This window comes from Phaethon aethereus, assembly GCF_964289735.1.
Source record: "Phaethon aethereus genome assembly, chromosome: 1".
Lineage (NCBI taxonomy): Eukaryota > Metazoa > Chordata > Aves > Phaethontiformes > Phaethontidae > Phaethon > Phaethon aethereus.
The window spans coordinates 46,579,530-46,596,854 of record NC_138575.1 but is presented as its reverse complement, the minus strand read 5'-3'; the positions used below and the strand labels follow the sequence as shown (position 1 = coordinate 46,596,854).

At 38.2% G+C, this 17,325-nt stretch overlaps 2 protein-coding genes across 2 annotated transcripts in view; one reads left to right on the top strand and one right to left on the bottom strand.

Annotated features, from left to right (window-relative positions):
* The window catches only part of METTL25 (methyltransferase like 25), a gene marked incomplete at its 5' end in the record, with an annotated part of 68,652 nt that extends 59,415 nt beyond the window's left edge, over positions 1-9,237 (bottom strand). Inside the window, 2 exons of the mRNA XM_082014140.1 lie at positions 562-726; positions 8,979-9,237. Coding sequence (XP_081870266.1) covers positions 562-726; positions 8,979-9,237 — 424 coding nt within the window. The remainder of the gene's footprint in view (positions 1-561; positions 727-8,978) is intronic.
* A 148-nt stretch (positions 9,238-9,385) lies between these two features.
* On the top strand, positions 9,386-16,056 carry CCDC59 (coiled-coil domain containing 59; the record flags this gene model as incomplete). The annotated part of the gene is made up of 4 exons (XM_081997963.1): positions 9,386-9,515; positions 9,885-10,107; positions 12,593-12,692; positions 15,895-16,056. 4 exons carry the CDS (start codon positions 9,386-9,388, stop codon positions 16,054-16,056), a joined length of 615 nt encoding a protein of 204 aa, XP_081854089.1.
* Positions 16,057-17,325: the final 1,269 nt, after the last annotated feature.

The window sequence follows — 17,325 nt, the reverse complement described above, 5'->3', positions numbered from 1 at the left end:
TCAATTTCTTGAATTACAGAAAATGAAATTACGCTAGTTTTATGACATATAATTGGTGTTGGTCCAAAACATACAGAATGAATAAAATCTTTTTTTTCTGAGACATCAAACACTTACTGGGCAGTATTCAGCTAAACACCCAAGCACATATTTAATATTAAACAAAAGATGTAACAAGAAAACCCACTTGCCAGATTTTAGCGTAAGATGTTTAAAAAAAAGCAGGAATAGTGACCATGATTCCTGCCACTTAGGGAGAAGAAAAACAAAGGGAACTAACAAGATATCTCAAATAATGATGTGCGTGCTTGTCTATCTCATTCCCTTTAAAACTGAATCCCAGGAAGGGTCTACAGGTACTGAATGCTGTGATCCCTCTGCTCAAATTTTAGCAAGAGAATCCATTTTCTAAACAAAGGCAATGAAGAAACTATCTAGAAGCAAATGAAAACTGAAATGAGAAGCATGTAGGAAAAAACCCCAACAAACCACCCTCCAAAACCAAAACTCTGCAGGTCCTCTAGTGAATAAGTAAAAATTTAAACACAAATGTAAATATACCTGTTGCTCCTTGACTGTCACCTCTCAGTGATTCAAGTATATCTTCTAATGGGGTACACACTCCAAGGTTGGACAAAGAATAATACTTAGCAGCCAGGGCAAACAAGTGTACATTGATAAGCTTCTTAGAGTTTTCACAAAACATGTTGGAAAATGTGTCATCATCTGTACAGAAAAGAAAAAGAAAAGATTTCTGTAAACAGTGATTAACATCTCCGTAATAGTGCTGACAGAGAACTACAAGCAATAAACACTTAGTATCAGACAGAAGTAACCATTTATCTTGTTTCCAAAAGTGGGAAAACTCATAATTTTTCTTCAGAAAAAGGTATTCCCCCTTTAGAACTGAGGCTAAATTTTGCTCTTAGCTGAACTAGTAAATGTGGAAAAATCTATTGTTTTAGGAAAGCTACTTTGATATAATCGACAAGAGAATTCAGTCAACATTATCACATCTCTGTTGTTTACAAACTTGCTCATTACACATTTCCTAGTCACTTCCATCTGGTAATACACACTACTAGATTTTTTAAGAAATGCAGCTGTTCAATATAGGAAATGTTTTGATTTACAAACACTATATTCAGATGCTTTCCAAGCTGCTTTGTAAGTGGTGAATCCGCTGGGAGAATTAAGTTAATTTTTATTACCGATCAGGTATGAGCCAAAGTTAGATTCCAATGCATATTTTGTTTGACTCAGGATGAAATGCTTCATTTTGGTATTACTTAGTTGTTAATTTCAAAAATGCACATTTATTTTTAAGTGAAACATATTGGAATGAATAATTTATTAATTCTGAGATTGTTTTGTATTGTCTAATTCCTCTCTATTTTAGCTAAAACTATTTGTGAATTCTACATAGTTTTGCTAATGATTTTTAAGTATTGTAATTATTTTAAGATATATGAAAGCTAACGAGTCCAGCAAACAAACTGTTACAAAGATTTAGAAAATGTCTCCTGGTTTGCCTTTTGTCTCACGGGTAGATGCTGAGCAAGCACATACCTAGCACGGTAGCTTTCCTGAATCTGGCCTACCCATCTGCAGGACAACAGATACAGCTGTTTTTATTGACCTCACCTCTAATGCTCTTAATTTTCTCGCATGACCACAATTAAAAGTCATGCATATATTACAATTTATTGAAAACAGTCCCAACAGTGTCAACACAGTAATTTTCATGGCATTACACTACGAGGGCATGAATCAGGCAAACAAACTTTGGACCTAAGAAAGAATAAATATTCTCTAAGCTATGACCAGAATTAATATTATTTCAGTGTCTGCATGATGCTTCTTACTCTACTTCTCTCTACTACAAAATCAAAAAAGAAAGCCACGTTTGCCTATAAAAGTCTTTCTTATTTGAACTACTGAACATCCAGGAATTTTTAGTTAGTGAACCTTCATGAAGCATAAGGATGTAACATGATACCAGAGACCAGAAATAAAGAGAAACACTAAACCAAAATACACTGAAGTTTTTAGGGAGAAGGGGTAATTTTGCTTTCCAGTGTCTCTGTAAGAGATGTTACAGAAAGAGAAGAAATTAGATGTGTGCATTTTAAAATGACTGAAGAAAAATAAATTTCCTCCTGACAATACTTTCAAATCAAACAAATAACGGAAGAGACTAATATAATGGAAGAGACTGAGGACAGACTTTTTAGCAGGGCCTGTTGCGATAGGACAAGGAGTAATGGTTTTAAACTGAAAGAGGGCATAGACTAGATATAAGGAAGAAATTTTTTACAGTGAGGGTGGTGAAACACTGGCACAGGTTGCCCAGAGAGGGGGTAGATGCCCCATCCCTGGAAACATTCCAGGTCAGGTTGGACGGGGCTCTGAGCAACCTGATCTAGTTGAAGGTGTCCCTGCTCATGGCAGGGTGTTGGACTCGATGACCTTCAAAGGTCCTTTCCAACCCAAACTATTCTATGATTCTGTGATAATGTGATGAGATAATCAAACATTTTTGGACAATGTACAGAATTGCCTTTTTTTTCCCCAAAAAAAGTTTCAACAACCATAAAAGGAGGTGAATATCTACACCCAAAGAGTATTTTTGATTTCTGCTGGGTAAATGCTATGCAAGGAGCTCTTACAAGAAACTGTCACAGCTTGAGTTATTGCTGAAGAAGAAAATGTCAGTTTATTTTTAAGGGAGGTTCATTCATTTAACTTATTTTAGGTTTTTTGGGAATAAACAGCATTCCAGAAAATTTATAGACATTCACAAAATGAATGTAGTCTGTATCAGTAAAAATGCATAGAAATCTTTAGGTCTGATGCAGTGGGAAAAAATCACTAATCTGTCAAGAAAGAGAACAAGGGTTAAGAGTCTCAACAAGAAATTATATGCCAACAGTTACTGAAAGAGTGATTGACATGAGACATTAAGTCAAAAGGTACAGAGGGATATTTTGACCAGCCAGTCGTTCAGCAGTTTTGCCAGGTGATGAAGAAATCTAATTTTCTTGATGAGAAGTGGTGTTCCACTTTGTTTCATGTGTATTATGACCTCTTTGAACTAGTATGGTATTTAGTATAACACACTGGCAAAAAGTCCGGCACATTCTAATATACATTTATATTCTTTATCTCCAAATTTTATTTCCTCAGTGACTGGTATGTTTTTTTGGTTTTGGGGCTTTTTTTCATTTTAGAAAACTTGGAGCACATAACACTGAAACATAAAACCTTTTTATCAACTGGCACACATTTTTAAATATACCGAAGAATCCTGTATGACAAAAAACCCCAAAATCAGTGAAGCAAAAACCTTTCCCCCAAAAGTGACTTATTTTCTTCATGACGTAACATTATGCAAAATTAAAGAGATTTGCAAATACATTGGAATGTTATCCTGTTACAAAATATTTCCTTAACATATGTGAGATGCATGGGAAACATCTGAATAAAATTTGACTTTCGTAATTTTCATTTATGTACATGTATATTACGTATCTATTAAATGTATTTTGGTTTATAAGCAGTATTTTTTCAAAATGTCTGGCTAGATAGTGGGTGTTTTTAATTGACCTTTATATTTTAAGTACACTGAACTGTTTCGCTAGTGGAAAAAAATGTGCTTTCTATCATTACAGTAGCATCAGATACTTGGGGGTGCAAGAAGAAATACTGCCATTCTTCCTCCATATAACAGGATAGCAATAAAATTCATGAAAACATGTCACTTGCACATAACAAGTCTGTTAGAAGATGCCTTTGTTGACTCCAAATGTATTAATATATGCATTCTTTCAGTAATATTAAGCAGCTTAGAACTGTTCTTAATGTAATCTTTCTAGTGGTACGAGTAGAAATAAACAGAAAAAAATATAAACCAACCTGACATATCCTATAGGTGTCCTAAACATTACATTTATGTATTTGCTTTAGTTTAAAAGGCAGAAATGAATGCAAGCATTACAGACAAATTAGGTGCCTGTATGTTGTTTATTAACATGATCTATTTCAATACTTGAGCCATGTTTGTTTCGCTATAATAGGCAGGATCTCCAAGTACATTAGTCCCCTTTATTGGAAAAAAACTCACTATGTCAATGTTAACACCAGCCTTCCAATGCCTGGTACAGAAACAGGTAGTGGAAAAGGTTTGTTTTAAAGCATTAGCCTTGCCTACCATCTCAACCCAGAACGGCATCCCAGTCCAACGGCAAGTTTCTACAAGGTCTGGGCCAGTATATGTATCTTTTCATCCAGAAAAGTCATTCTGAGCAGACAACTGTTAATTGAAAGAATGGGCAAAAACACACACACACGTGTGACACGCCTGCACAAGTTACCACGAGTTAAATGTTTTGTTTAGGTAATTGCATCAATACTGTACTGAAGCTATATCTGCAGCAAAAGCTAGGGCGCTATCATCAACTTCCACTGCAAGGTCTATAGTCACCTTTCTTGAAACTGGATCAACATCAACTTCTTGGATACCGTAACGGCCATACCCTTAAATGACTAAATGCAAGAATGCTGTTGACCTAAGACACCTCGCTTCTACACCACCAGCCACCATCCAAAACACAGCAAAAACAGTGTCTCTCATCTCCTCTGTAAGGAACATATATACACCTTATTGGCAACTTTCACCCAACAATCAATGTGGAAGTTTCATGTGAATTACATATACAGACTTGCTACAGTACAAAAAGAAAACTGTCATCAGCCATGCACATACCCACCTTGCAACACACTACCCTGACACTGATATGGAAAATCATTAAACCTACACCCTTGAAAAGGGTTTTATCCTTATTTTTCCCATCTAACTTTGAAATAGCTCACCAAGATCAATAGCATAAGCAAATATTCTGCAGATTAGAGTTCAAAATATTAGCAACCCAATCTTCCTTTCACCTTATTTCCTGCTGATCCCACTACATTGCACAAATAAAACTCATCTTGAAACTTCCTCACTTTCCTGGGTTAAAGTCTGATTATTGAAATTTGGAGTTTGCTGCTGCTTTGTCAGAACTCGTGAAAACCCACAGCTTGCCTGCTTTCATTTTTTCAGCACCTGACATAATAAAATATATTAACTCTCCTTAGGAATCTCATTTAACTGAAATTAAACACAGTAATACCCACATTCTGTAACTTCCCTGAATTCAGTTATCTGGCGGAAGAACATGAACAGAACTAGTAGGGCCTTGTACAAGATCACTGGCATATCTTCTGTACCAACACTACCAAATTTAAATTGTTGTCCCAGCTTGCGAACTACAAGAAAAAAAACAATGACATTAAGGTATCTGAAGCATGACTTCAAACATTGGAATGGCAGTTGTCAGACTACATATTATTTATGAATATTGAAAATGTTAGTTTTCTCAAAATGTTTCTACTTTGGTTGCTCATAAGATGAAATCTACTATGTCTTTTAACCAGTCAGTCCATACATTTGCAAATAAATCTTCAGAGGAAAGAAACATGCCAAAAATGGGAATTATAGTACAAACAGTAACTTACAGTAAAATATGAAAATACTTAGGCACAGATTTTTCTGTGCCTGTGTCCAATTTACAGCAATGACGTGATAAACAAGATGCAATATGGCAAATGTCAGCTTTTTGATGTATAAAATTATAAAACAGTTTTCTATATCTAAAAATGGATCTGAATTTTTTTTGTAGGGTACAACTGAAAATAAGGGCTCCACCCTTTATATGGTCATTATGAAATACCATCTGATGAGTATCTGAACATATTCTTTGAAACTGATTTACAGAACATGTAATGTAATGTTCTGTAACATGATTATCTTGCATATAATACTGCACAACAGAATTGTAATTTCTTGCTTGCTAGCTTCTAAAACTGCAATTCAGCATATGTATTTGTCAAAATCCCTATAGTAACATAAAATATTGTACAGAAAAACATTTTTGTGCCAATCTGCAATAACATTGCTTTTCAGTTTGCAGAGCTATGTGAGTAGGAACTGACAACTTCACATTTGCAGATGAATGCTGTCAAATGTAACTCATGTTTCCCTATAATTTAATTTGGGATCCCTATTAGAAGAGATTCCAGAAAACTTTTAGTAATAGTTTAGGGATTGTGAATGTATAAATGTACAACTTCTCAAACTCTTAGAAAGCAAATGTTTTACCATGTGAAATCAATATGTCATTTTACACATATTTTGAGTACGGTATTCAGGGTACATGACCACAATATCATTTGAGCATGAAAAACAAATCTATTCGCATAGCCACACTCCAAAAAAAACGTAGTTCAGTGAATAATACCATGTTATGAGAGCCTTTTGTCACCCACTTCAAGGTAAATATAACTAACTAACATTTAAATATCTGCTAATTTTGAACAACAACCACACAAACAGTTAAAATCTTATAGGAATATAAAGAGTGATTTCTGTTTCTGTTGGGTTTCTGATCTTTATTAAGTTGTACTGATGCACACAAATGAGCCAGGATGGTAAGTTTCTCAACCCTAATTTTAATATGGGCTAACAGTGCATTCATTTTCAAATATAGGTAGGGGTTTGCAGCTATCTTCACTGAGAAACTCGTATTCTACTGTGATGTATTTTCATCATATGACTGGATGGGCAGATACCATGCAGTCAAACGAGTCAGGCATGAACCACATGCGTATTCCACGATAGTGCCTCCAATTTTGTCATGATACTGGAGAAAACCTGAGTGTCTCAAACCTTCCAAATGTTAAATAGTATACTGAAAATATGAGGCTAGAAAAAAGCAATTCTCTTTTTTTAATGACCAGAATTAATCTCTGCAGAAACCTAAGAAGAAATGCTATGCTTTAGCCACAGCATGAAGGCTTCGTACTCTTCTAAAACATGTGCTTCATTTTAGTCATGAATTCTTCTGTTCCAGTAATTTCTGTACCAAATTCTATGACACGGATTTTGAATATAGATCATGGAATGATTTTCTGATTTTAAAATCTACAAAACAATATTCTGCCTTTCTGATTCTCTTTCTACTTTACAGGCCGCCACTTCAGTGTCTGAATCATTTCATGGGCTTCCTCATAGAAGCAGTTAGAATCAGGGTAATTTTCCTTTAGCGTTTTCTTTTTGATAACTTCATCTAATAACTAGTTTTGTTCCAGCCTCTATTTACATTTAATTTTATAACCTGTTGCTCTGAATCAGTTCCAACTCTGACACTACCTGTCAAAAACATTAAAGTTTTTTCTCACTGCTTCCCAACACTTTTGCTTGCTGACTGGACCACTGTCTTGTTTCCATCTGACTCTGAAAGTAAATCATAATGCTGTGTCTTTTTCATATAAAAATAAATTCTGTGGGTTTTTTTCCCAGATACCTCAAGCCTTTAAAAATGAGTCTTACAGTTAGTATTTTGAAGGTCTTTAGACCCAAGAGAGAAATGTTACAAGTGACATAACAACTCACAGTTCTTCAATCTCCTTCCAAATCCAAATCATTATCGTAGCTTCTCTTCTCTGCCAAAAAGTACACAGCTCCACATGCCACTTTCTGTGGACCCTTCCATTACAGTCCGTGTGTGCCTTCCTGTCTCACGCGTCATCTCATGTAGCATTTCAGAGCTAACGCTACGCGAGAGCTATCTACATTCCCTAAACTTTGGCACGACGCAGGTTTTTCTCAGCTAAGTGCTTTGTCAGAGATTTTACCTTACGTTTTGAAACTGATCTCTTTGCTGGGGCTCAGCCCCCCCAAATACCATACCTTTCAGATGCTTTATCTTCGTTTCTGTGCTCTGCCTGAAAGTGTATTACTGGTATGCTTCCCTTCTACTTGGACTGCAGTAAATTCAATAATAGTTTCATAGCTGGCCTCCTCTTGATATACGTGAAAATTACTAAAAATATGAAGTGCTTCTTAAATAGGTCTTGTCAGAAATAAAACTGCTTTCTACCTTCCTTTGCCAGACACTCATTATTACAGATATATAGGAAAGCGGTGTTTAAGCCTTTTCCAGCTGTCCTCCACATTTCCAGAGTTTCAGCATTTGGAGGACTTTTAACTATTACATCTTTCTACTCACACGGAGGAGGTTTTTCTGGTTCATTTTACTCTTGTTCTTTAGAAATTAGTCAGAGAGGAGGAGTCTGACAGGAGTTTCATTTAATTTCTAAACGAAGAGGATGAAATTTATAAAATGAGACCATCATCACAACTGTCACTCCCAACAGCCTCCTAAAGTGCAGTTCCTCCCACCATGGCTATACTTCATCTGAACCGTGACGGTTCCAGATACATCCTATTAACGGGGAAAAAGACGAGCGCTGCTGGAGCGAACACCGGCCCAAGAACGCGGAAATGGCTTCAGCGGGGTAACGGCCCACCACCATCGCGATGGCTGCAGGAAGGCGGGTACAGACGTACGGGGAAAAAATACGCAGCTCAGCAGTGGTGTGAAATTCTCCTCTTCTATTAAAGCAAGGAAAATAATTTTAAGCAGAGATAGGAGGATAATGAGCGAGACAATAAGCCGACGTCACCTGAAAAGCATGAGGCGGCCTGAAGAGGGGAGCCGGCCACCGAGAAGCTCACCGGTGGCCCCAGCAGCCCACGCACAACAGGCGGCCGCTGCGCTACCGCAACAGCTTTGTGGGCCGCTACAGAACCACAGAATCATTACGGTTGGAAAAGACCTTTAAGATCACCAAGTCCAACCATCAGCCCAACACCACCACGCCCGCTAAACCATGTCCCGAAGCGCCACGTCTACACGTTTTTTGACCACTTCCAGTGACGGTGACTCCACCACCTCCCTGGGCAGCCTGTTCCCATGTTTGACCACTGTCTCCTTCCTGAGGGACGGCGCGGTGAACGCCACCGGCACCGCGTCCCGAGAGCTCCGGTCCCCACAGCAGGGCACCCCCCGCCGAGCCCCGTCCCCGCCCCGACTCACCCCACAGCGCCGCCGCGGCGCCGGAGGTCTCCCCCAGGGGGCGCCGCAGCGCCAGCAGCCCGGCGGCGCGCAGCGCCTCCAGCACGGCCGCGGGGCGCGGCGCCACCAGCCGGTCCCACAGCCCGCGCGTGTAGAACTCCACCGTGTGGGCGCGGCACAGCGGCAGGGCGCGCGCCAGGAACCGCGCCACGCGCCGCAGCGTCTCCGCCGCCGCCGGCGGCGACAGCTGGGGCGGCAGCGCGCCGGGAGGCCGCGACATGGCGCGCGCAAGGCTGGGGCCTGCTCTCGGCTCGTCGGGCCTGCTGGCCGGGCCGCAAGCCGTCAGCTACGGAGGCGTGCGAATCGAGCGCCGAGTGGCGGCGGCGCAGCTTGGTGACGTCGTCTCGCTGCGCGACGCTGGGAGAGGGATGGCGGCGGCGCGGCGTGGCGGGCCAGGACCGGGGGCAGAAAATGCGGGCGCCGCGGCCCGCGGTCCCCGGCGAAAGCGGCTGTGGCGGCCTCTCTTGCTGCGCGACGTCGTCGGCAGCGTCCAGGAGGGTGAGACGAGGGCGGGGGACCGCCGCCACTGGCCTCCGGCGGGTGTGGGATGGTATCGTGGTGGGAGAGACGGCGCCGAGAGAGGCCCGGCCCTGCCCCGCTGGTCGCGCCCTTGGCTTCCCGCCGTGCCTCTCAAAGGTTTAGGTGATGATTTTCAGTAAATTTGAACAGGCTGCAATGTTACAGTAGGGAACAGATTTATAACACTGTTGTTCCCTTGAATTTTTGACTGATCCCTATTAAAATTAGCACAAATAGTGCTTTTTTCTACTTTGGGAAGAAAATGGGTTGAAATGGTTCTCACAACAATTAAACGCTTTGGTACTACTTCAATGCAGGTGCATTTAACCCTTTTTCTTATGTTTTCAGGACGAGGCTTTGCATTTAGGAGAAAACAAAAAATTGAAAGACAATACAGGAAATTGCTGAAAAAGAGAAAAAATGTCCATTCACAACAGGATAATCAGTTTACTGATACTTATCCAGAGCACTTGAAACATCTTTACCTAGCCGAGGAAGAAATGCTGAAGAAACGGCGCAGGGCTCCAGATGATTCAGTTTTATCAGCAGAAAAACTTAATAAAGCAGTAGAGTAAGTTTTCAAAATATGTCTCAAAAACCAAGTAATTGTTTCCATCAGAAAATAAATACTGTAGATCTTATACTTTACATGGACTTCAGTATGGCGATTTGCTTTTCTAAAAAAAATGTTATTAGGTCTTAAACATTTTTCCTATCTGTTAGAAAATGTAAACATACGGCTTTGTTGTTTTTGCATCAGAATCGGAAAGAAAATTGATGAAGTTTAGAGCTTGATTCCACAGAAATATCATTACAGTTACCGTTGTACTTTAAGGGCAGGGTTCAGCCGAAGAGCTGTTAGTGTTTGGCCAATTTGTTACTATATCTACAAAGAGAAGAGCCTGCTTTTCAGGTAGTGTGCTTTTGAGTCTACAGAGTTTTTCTTTGAATTAATTCTCAGTATTTTTAAATTAATGCTACTTTTCAGAAACATTTTTTATATTGTCTTTATGTTCCCAGTTTGAAAAGCTGTCATCTTCATATTGCACTCTTTTTTCCACTAGAATGAGCAACATTGTATGCAGTTATCCTTTTGTGGTATGGTTAATTTTGGGGGGATTTTAAGTATGGGCTTTTAAAAAAATGAAATGGAGGATTAAGGTTACGTTAAGGTAACACCATAAGGCAGTAACGTGTTCTTGATCACAGTAATAATTTTAAATATTGGAGATGTCATAATAGTTTGCCAGTGGTGTTTGAGGTTTTTGGGTTTTTTTGTTTTGTTTTAAATGTACTTATAATAATCTTAAAATCTTTAAATCTACTTATAATAATAATCGGGAGAAGTCAAATGGAGTTTCTCACTTATCATCTAACAAATGTCAGACAACTTAAGCCATTTTTCCCTTTGTGACAGTAATTCTCCGTGAAATCTTGGTTAAGTATGTCAGTAAAATGAAAAGCATAGCCACTCAGGTCTAACACTGTCATGGCAGTGTTTCTAAACAGCATCCAAGTGTGGTGATTGAGATAATGCCCTTTTGTCCTCGGTGCAAGGAGTGTCATAAGTCTTTGAATGCCAAGGTGTATTTACATCTAAACTGGGAAGAATGCTTGAGAGAGGGGTGAAAGGCAGTCAGATATAAGCCCAGCAGTGGGAGAAAGGTAGAGTTTCGTCTGGAATAGGCAGCTAATTCATGGGAATGTCTGAAGTAGGACTACTGTTTTTCTTTAAACCAGAGGGTTTTTAAATTTTTGCTTAAACTATGGTCATTGTGATTGTAAACCAGAATTAATAATTCTGAAAAAATGTGACTGCTAATCTGTGGGGTGGTGTGATGCGTTGAGTCTATGAGATAGACTTCAGTGTTCTATGGGAATGTAAAATAAGACTTTGGTTAGTTAGTTCTATTTTTAGCATATATTGGAATTTAAGTAGTTATGTAGAGACAATGAGGGGTCATTACACAGTATTGCCACAAGATGGAGGTGAGAATAAAGCAAAGATTTTTTCTTTTTCTTCTTTTGAAAAGAGTGGTATTTCTAAATGAAAGTACGAGCAAATACCTTCTCTTCTCTTTTTGTTCATCTGTCTGCAGTCTCCTAGATGACGATGACTAGTTTTCAACTTTTTGTAGTGTGAGTAATAGAGTAATCAAAAACTTACTTTGTGAACAGTTGTTAAATATCTGTCAAGGATTATATTTTTCAAATATGAAATAACCAGAAAAATCACTCAAAGTAGTGTGACAGTAAGTCCCAGACAAATGGCACTAGTTTTCTTATACTGTTTTCTTTGGTGAAAGGTACCTGGGCAGTTTTTTATATTGAAATCTGGAAGGAACATAATTTCAGTTCCTAATTTCAGAACATTAAGGGCAATAATACACTTTTTCAGTTCCTAATTTCAGAATGTTGAGGGCAATAATATACCATCTCCTTCAAGAAAAAACTTGTAGAATGGCATTGTTATTACTGTGCTTTTGCACCTTGCCATGTCAGCCTGACTTCTCTGGCAGGTAGTCTGCTAACAGCTGGCTGTCCTTGTATCTCTGCAGTTGCATCCATATATCACAACTAAAAAGAGATAATACAGCTCTAAGCTAGTGCCTTCAGTTTTTCTAGATCTGAAGAGCTGATATGATGGACACACACACCCCCCCCCCCCCCCCTTTTAGGTACTCTCTAAACTTCACGAAACATCATCCATGTGAAGATCCAGCAGATAAGGTATATGTATTACTAAAAGCTGTGTGCAGTCCAGTCTTTGGTACACTCGGCATCAGAGGAGTTTTGCTTGCTGTGTTTTCATGCCAGCTGCTCATTACTTTACATGTAATGGTGTTGCATATCATGTAGGAGTGGTACAAATATTTATCCACTTAGTGTAGAAGGATGAGCCTTCTGAAATCTATATTTCTAATCCTGTTCACTGAATATGGGGGGGGAAAAAAGTGGAAGAGTAGAAGACTGTTCTCTGATTCTGCAGGAGCGATGAGATATACGGTTACGTCTGCTTGGTGAAGTATCTGAAGTTAATGTACTTTTTCTTACAGGTCAGTTATGACTGAAGGGAAGCGTAAAAAGAAAACGTCCAACCAGAAGACAAAAGAAGAGTATGAGAAAATAAAGGCTGAGCATGCTAGAAAGAAAGAGGTAAATCAGAACAGTGATCTTTCTTGATTGTAAGCAAGGACTAGATTAATACCATTTCTACCTGTCAGTCTTCCATCTGGACCCAAATAGAACCATAGGAGAGGAACACAGGTATTGGTATTCCTTCAGTCTTTTTCAACTTGACAGTAATATTCAGGCATGCAGGTGTTCAAAATTATCATTCTCTTTGTTTTTACTATTTTTGTCTTGCAGTTGACGTTAGTGGGATTTTATTATGTCAGTTGGTACATCAAGAAAAAATTAAAGCTTGATCTGCATATCCCAGAGGATTATACTAGACCTCTTAAGTATTGTAGGAGGGGAAGTAATAACAATACCATCATCTAGTGATGAAAAAGGAAATATCTGTCCTATTTCTTATGGAGTTACCATAACACAGTCTTCATTTTACCTTTCTATCTGCTTTGTCCAACAGTGAAACAATTAAATGTAATAGTATCCATGGCCAGAATCTTTAGTAATTTTTCCCTCATTCTAATTTAATTAATTAGAACTTATTCTTACAGGGCATATCTTAATATTATCATTGTTGAATAACCCAGCTGAGTTACTCATTTGAGACATACTTATTTAACTAATTTTATTCTCTCCCAGTACATTGTTTGTTGCACTGTAAAATGGCACACATTGTAACATTGTAAAAGTTGAGTAACTTGCTGCTGACAAACTAAATTTCAGTAACTATTATATAAATATCACATAAATATATAGATGGATAAAACAAATTACTTCTTCAGCTTAGCTGTGTTGAAAACCAGAGTAGTTTTATGCAATCTGATCCGTGATTGTGGGCGAGTCACGTGGCTGTTCAGCTGAGAGCTTCTTTTTTTAATATTAGATATAGATCATGCTAAAATAAATTAATATTATGACCAGCTTATTTAGAGGAAATAGGAAGAAATAGAAACTCAGTGTTGTGGTTTAACTCAGCAGGTAGCCCAAACAGCCACAGAGCTGTTCACTCACCCTTCCCCCCGCAGCGGGATGGGGGAGAGAATCAGGAAAGAAAAAGGGTAAAACTCCTGGGTTGAGGCAAAGACAGTTTAATAGGGCAGGGAAAATAAAAAGAATAATAATGATAAAAGAATATACCAAACAAGTGATGCACAGCCCAATTGCTTACCACCCACTGACCAATGCTCAGTTGGTTCCTGAACCATGGCCCCTCCCTGGCCAACTCCCCCAGTTTATACACCGAGCATGATGATGTATGGTATGGACTATCCCTTTGGCCAGCCTGGGTCAGCTGTCCTGGCTGTGTCCCCTCCCAGCTTCCCGTGCACCCCCAGCCTTCTCGCTGGCAGGCCAGAGCATTGGAAGCTGGACAGTCCTTGACTGTTAGCAACAACTGAAAGCATCAGTACGTTATCAACAGTTTTTTCATCTCAAATCCAAAACACAGCCTCATACTAGCTTCTGTGAAGAAAATTAACTCCATCCCAGCTGAAACCAGGACACCCAGCAAGACTGCAAGGAATTTTCTTTGAGCAGCACATAAGAGTTTCCTGAGGGGAGGTGTTAGCATTTTTGGTCTTATTCAAGATATTTAGGCAAAACGAACAGGAGCTAAGGGCCACAATAACAGTAATCATTTATGGGGAATACTGGTGTGATGATCACATAATATACCCTCATGTGTATGCTAGCAAACAATGGATCTGCTGTTATTTAATTTGGGAAAAGAAATAAGCTTAAGGGCACAGTTTTGGCCTCCACACTATATAAAAAAGCTACGATTTAGTAGAGATCGGAAAAAAATAAGAATGTAAGTAACAACTACTTAAGTAAGATGAATGTTCTTGCTTTGAGCAAGCATTTGGTTGGTTGCTTAAATGGATGTTTTTTACAACAGTATGCTGAACAGCAGTAAAATTATTAGGAAGTGAACTACAGGTAAGTTAGAGTTGATGCTACTCTGGTTTAAAAAAAACAAAGGAATGAATGATATTAATCATTGTTATGGTAAATAAGTGAAGCATTCTGAATGGAGAGACGTTACCTTTGCAGGTTTGGTTCCCCCCACCCCCCTGCCCCAAAGCGTCTTAGATTTCTATGTAGAAGTATTTTCTTGGGTTATTTCTAGTTAAGTTTATATTCTGCATCACAGAGCATTCTTACTAATTTTTCTACATGACAGAAGCCATCTCTGGCATGGAAAACCAAAACATAATTGATAAATTATCATCTATTTGGGTATTCTGCAGAAACATCTGCCTTTGTGGTCAGCATGGCACTGCATTTCAAAGAATAAGCCTTATGAGAGGAAATCATCCAAATGAACTGAAGCAGTCCCTCAGTCTGATTTGTGATGTCTTGCGTATTTTTGTAGGACGTGATACAAGTGAAGCAAGCTAGTTAACTTGCTTGTTATTGATGTTTGCCCAAATTATGTACTAAAATTACAGCACTAGAAAAGGGTGTGTAAGCTGTTTGATAAAAACTGAATATAATATCATGATGATTATCGGTATAGTGTAAGTGCCTCCATTTGGGTGTTTTGGGTGCATATGTGCTGTCCCCTCAACATGGAAAGTTTGTACAGTTGAAAATTTGATTAGGTGTTTTTTTTTCTCTCTCTTAGTAAAGACAGTAGTCTGCTGCTTTGAAGAGGACAGGCCACTTATAGTTTGATCTTGATTAAGTTGCCGTAGGTAATGCTGCTTATGGTGCTGTCCCAGTATCACAAATGTGCCCAACTTCCAGCTCCAGATACGTCCCATATCCTATCTGCTAGTCCCATGCAGATGTGTCCAGTATCCTAGCACATCTGGATTAGCAAGACATTTATATGGGGGCCACTGGATCATCTTTCTTGCACTCAAGAGAAGAAAGTGGGAAATTTTTGTCACTTTGTCATTTAAGGAGAAAAGTCAAGGAGCTCATTTCACAGAAAAGAAGTAGTACATATTTTAATGACAAACCTTACCACAGGATGTTCTGCTGAAGAAAACTTGGCTCTTCTCCTGAAGCTTTAGGCAGTATAATATGTTTTGATTGCAGTATGTGCTGAAAGAGCATCCTGACTAAGCCTTTAAGAGTAATAGTGTTTCTAGTGTCAGTACAATACCTAATTGCCAGTATCTTCACAAAAGAAATTTTATTGCTTATAGATAGCTTCGTAGTTATAGAACATATGTAATTACTTCATAATTGTTTTCATAATTTCATAATTTAATTTTAGGAAGCAGAAAAAAGAAAACAACAAAGAGAAGCAGCTCAACGGTTGTACAAGCAAAAGAAAATGGAAGCTTATAAAATATTGAGTAAGAAGACGAAAAGAGGACAGCCAAATCTAAACTTACAAATGGAGCTGCTTCTTCAGAAATTACAGAAAGATACATAAATCACTGCATTTTGAGTTATCTGTGGACATTTTATTAAATTACTTTTAATAAATAATGTCATTTTGCTTCTACATGACTTTTGTCATTGGCTTGATTTATCTCATCAATCCAATATGTAAGATATTCATCCTGAAAATATGTATTCTGTGCTGAGAATGAGAGAGATCTGGTACCTTGAAAATAAATGGTCTGTATTTCTAAACTTAAATTCTGTTAGTTATGTAATATCTTGAATTCCAAATCATTAGAGCCTAGTACCATCTGAACATGAATCTACATAGTGTAAAGCATTTGTTTTCTAGCTCTAACACTTCCTGCAATTGTGACTGCTAAAATTATGCTTACTTGAGAGGAGTAAAGTGATACGCATGACACAATTGCTATCTCATGAACTGACAAGTCTAGGAGTGTGTTTTGTGTGCTGTTAGGTAGGGTTTGGCACACGAAAACAAAGAACATAAACTATACTTGGATGTTCTATTATTTATCATTCTCCACAAAGAATTAAATTACCAAAGGTCCAAAAATGGTTTGAATGTAAAGATCTTGTAGTCTTAACATATACTTTGTGCTTGGTGATTTATACTTTGATGATTTATTTTTACTTTCTAGCTATGATGGATCAGGAAGATGGGTCGAGGTTTTGGTATGCTGAGTGTTTCAAGTTTCCAATCTTTGTTCTTTGGAACATCTTCAGAAAGAAAAACTTTTAAACCTTGATTTAGAGATGCTATTAGTGATCTTCAGCCTGAAGCTGAAAGCATTCTTAGTAAGAATTTCATTCTTAGAATGAAAGCATTCTTAGTAAGACTAATAAGTTTGCAATAAAACACACTAACTATTTTCCTTAAGTTTATATAGAATACTATTTTACTTTTGCCTTTTATCTCAGTCTACTTTGGCAGCCAAGAAATAATACTGAGGTTTTTTCTGCATATAATAAAGACTAGTTGGACATTAAAGTAAGGAATGTCTTGGAAGAAATTTCTCAGGACATGCTCCGTAAGATTTGCAATACCTTTACAGTATTACAGTATTAAATTACCTCATTTAGACGTTGATGTCAACTGCAAAAAATTTCTTACTTAAAATATGTGAAAAATAGTTTTAAGTTGTATGACAAGCACTGTTAAATGAGGAATAGTTTAGGAGTTTGAGTTGGCTAAAATTTTTCTTGTATTCATATCCTGAGGCTTTTTCTACCTCATCTTGTTATACTTTTTGCAAGGGTTTGAGTCCTGGTTCTGTGATGTCATTTAGGAAAAACT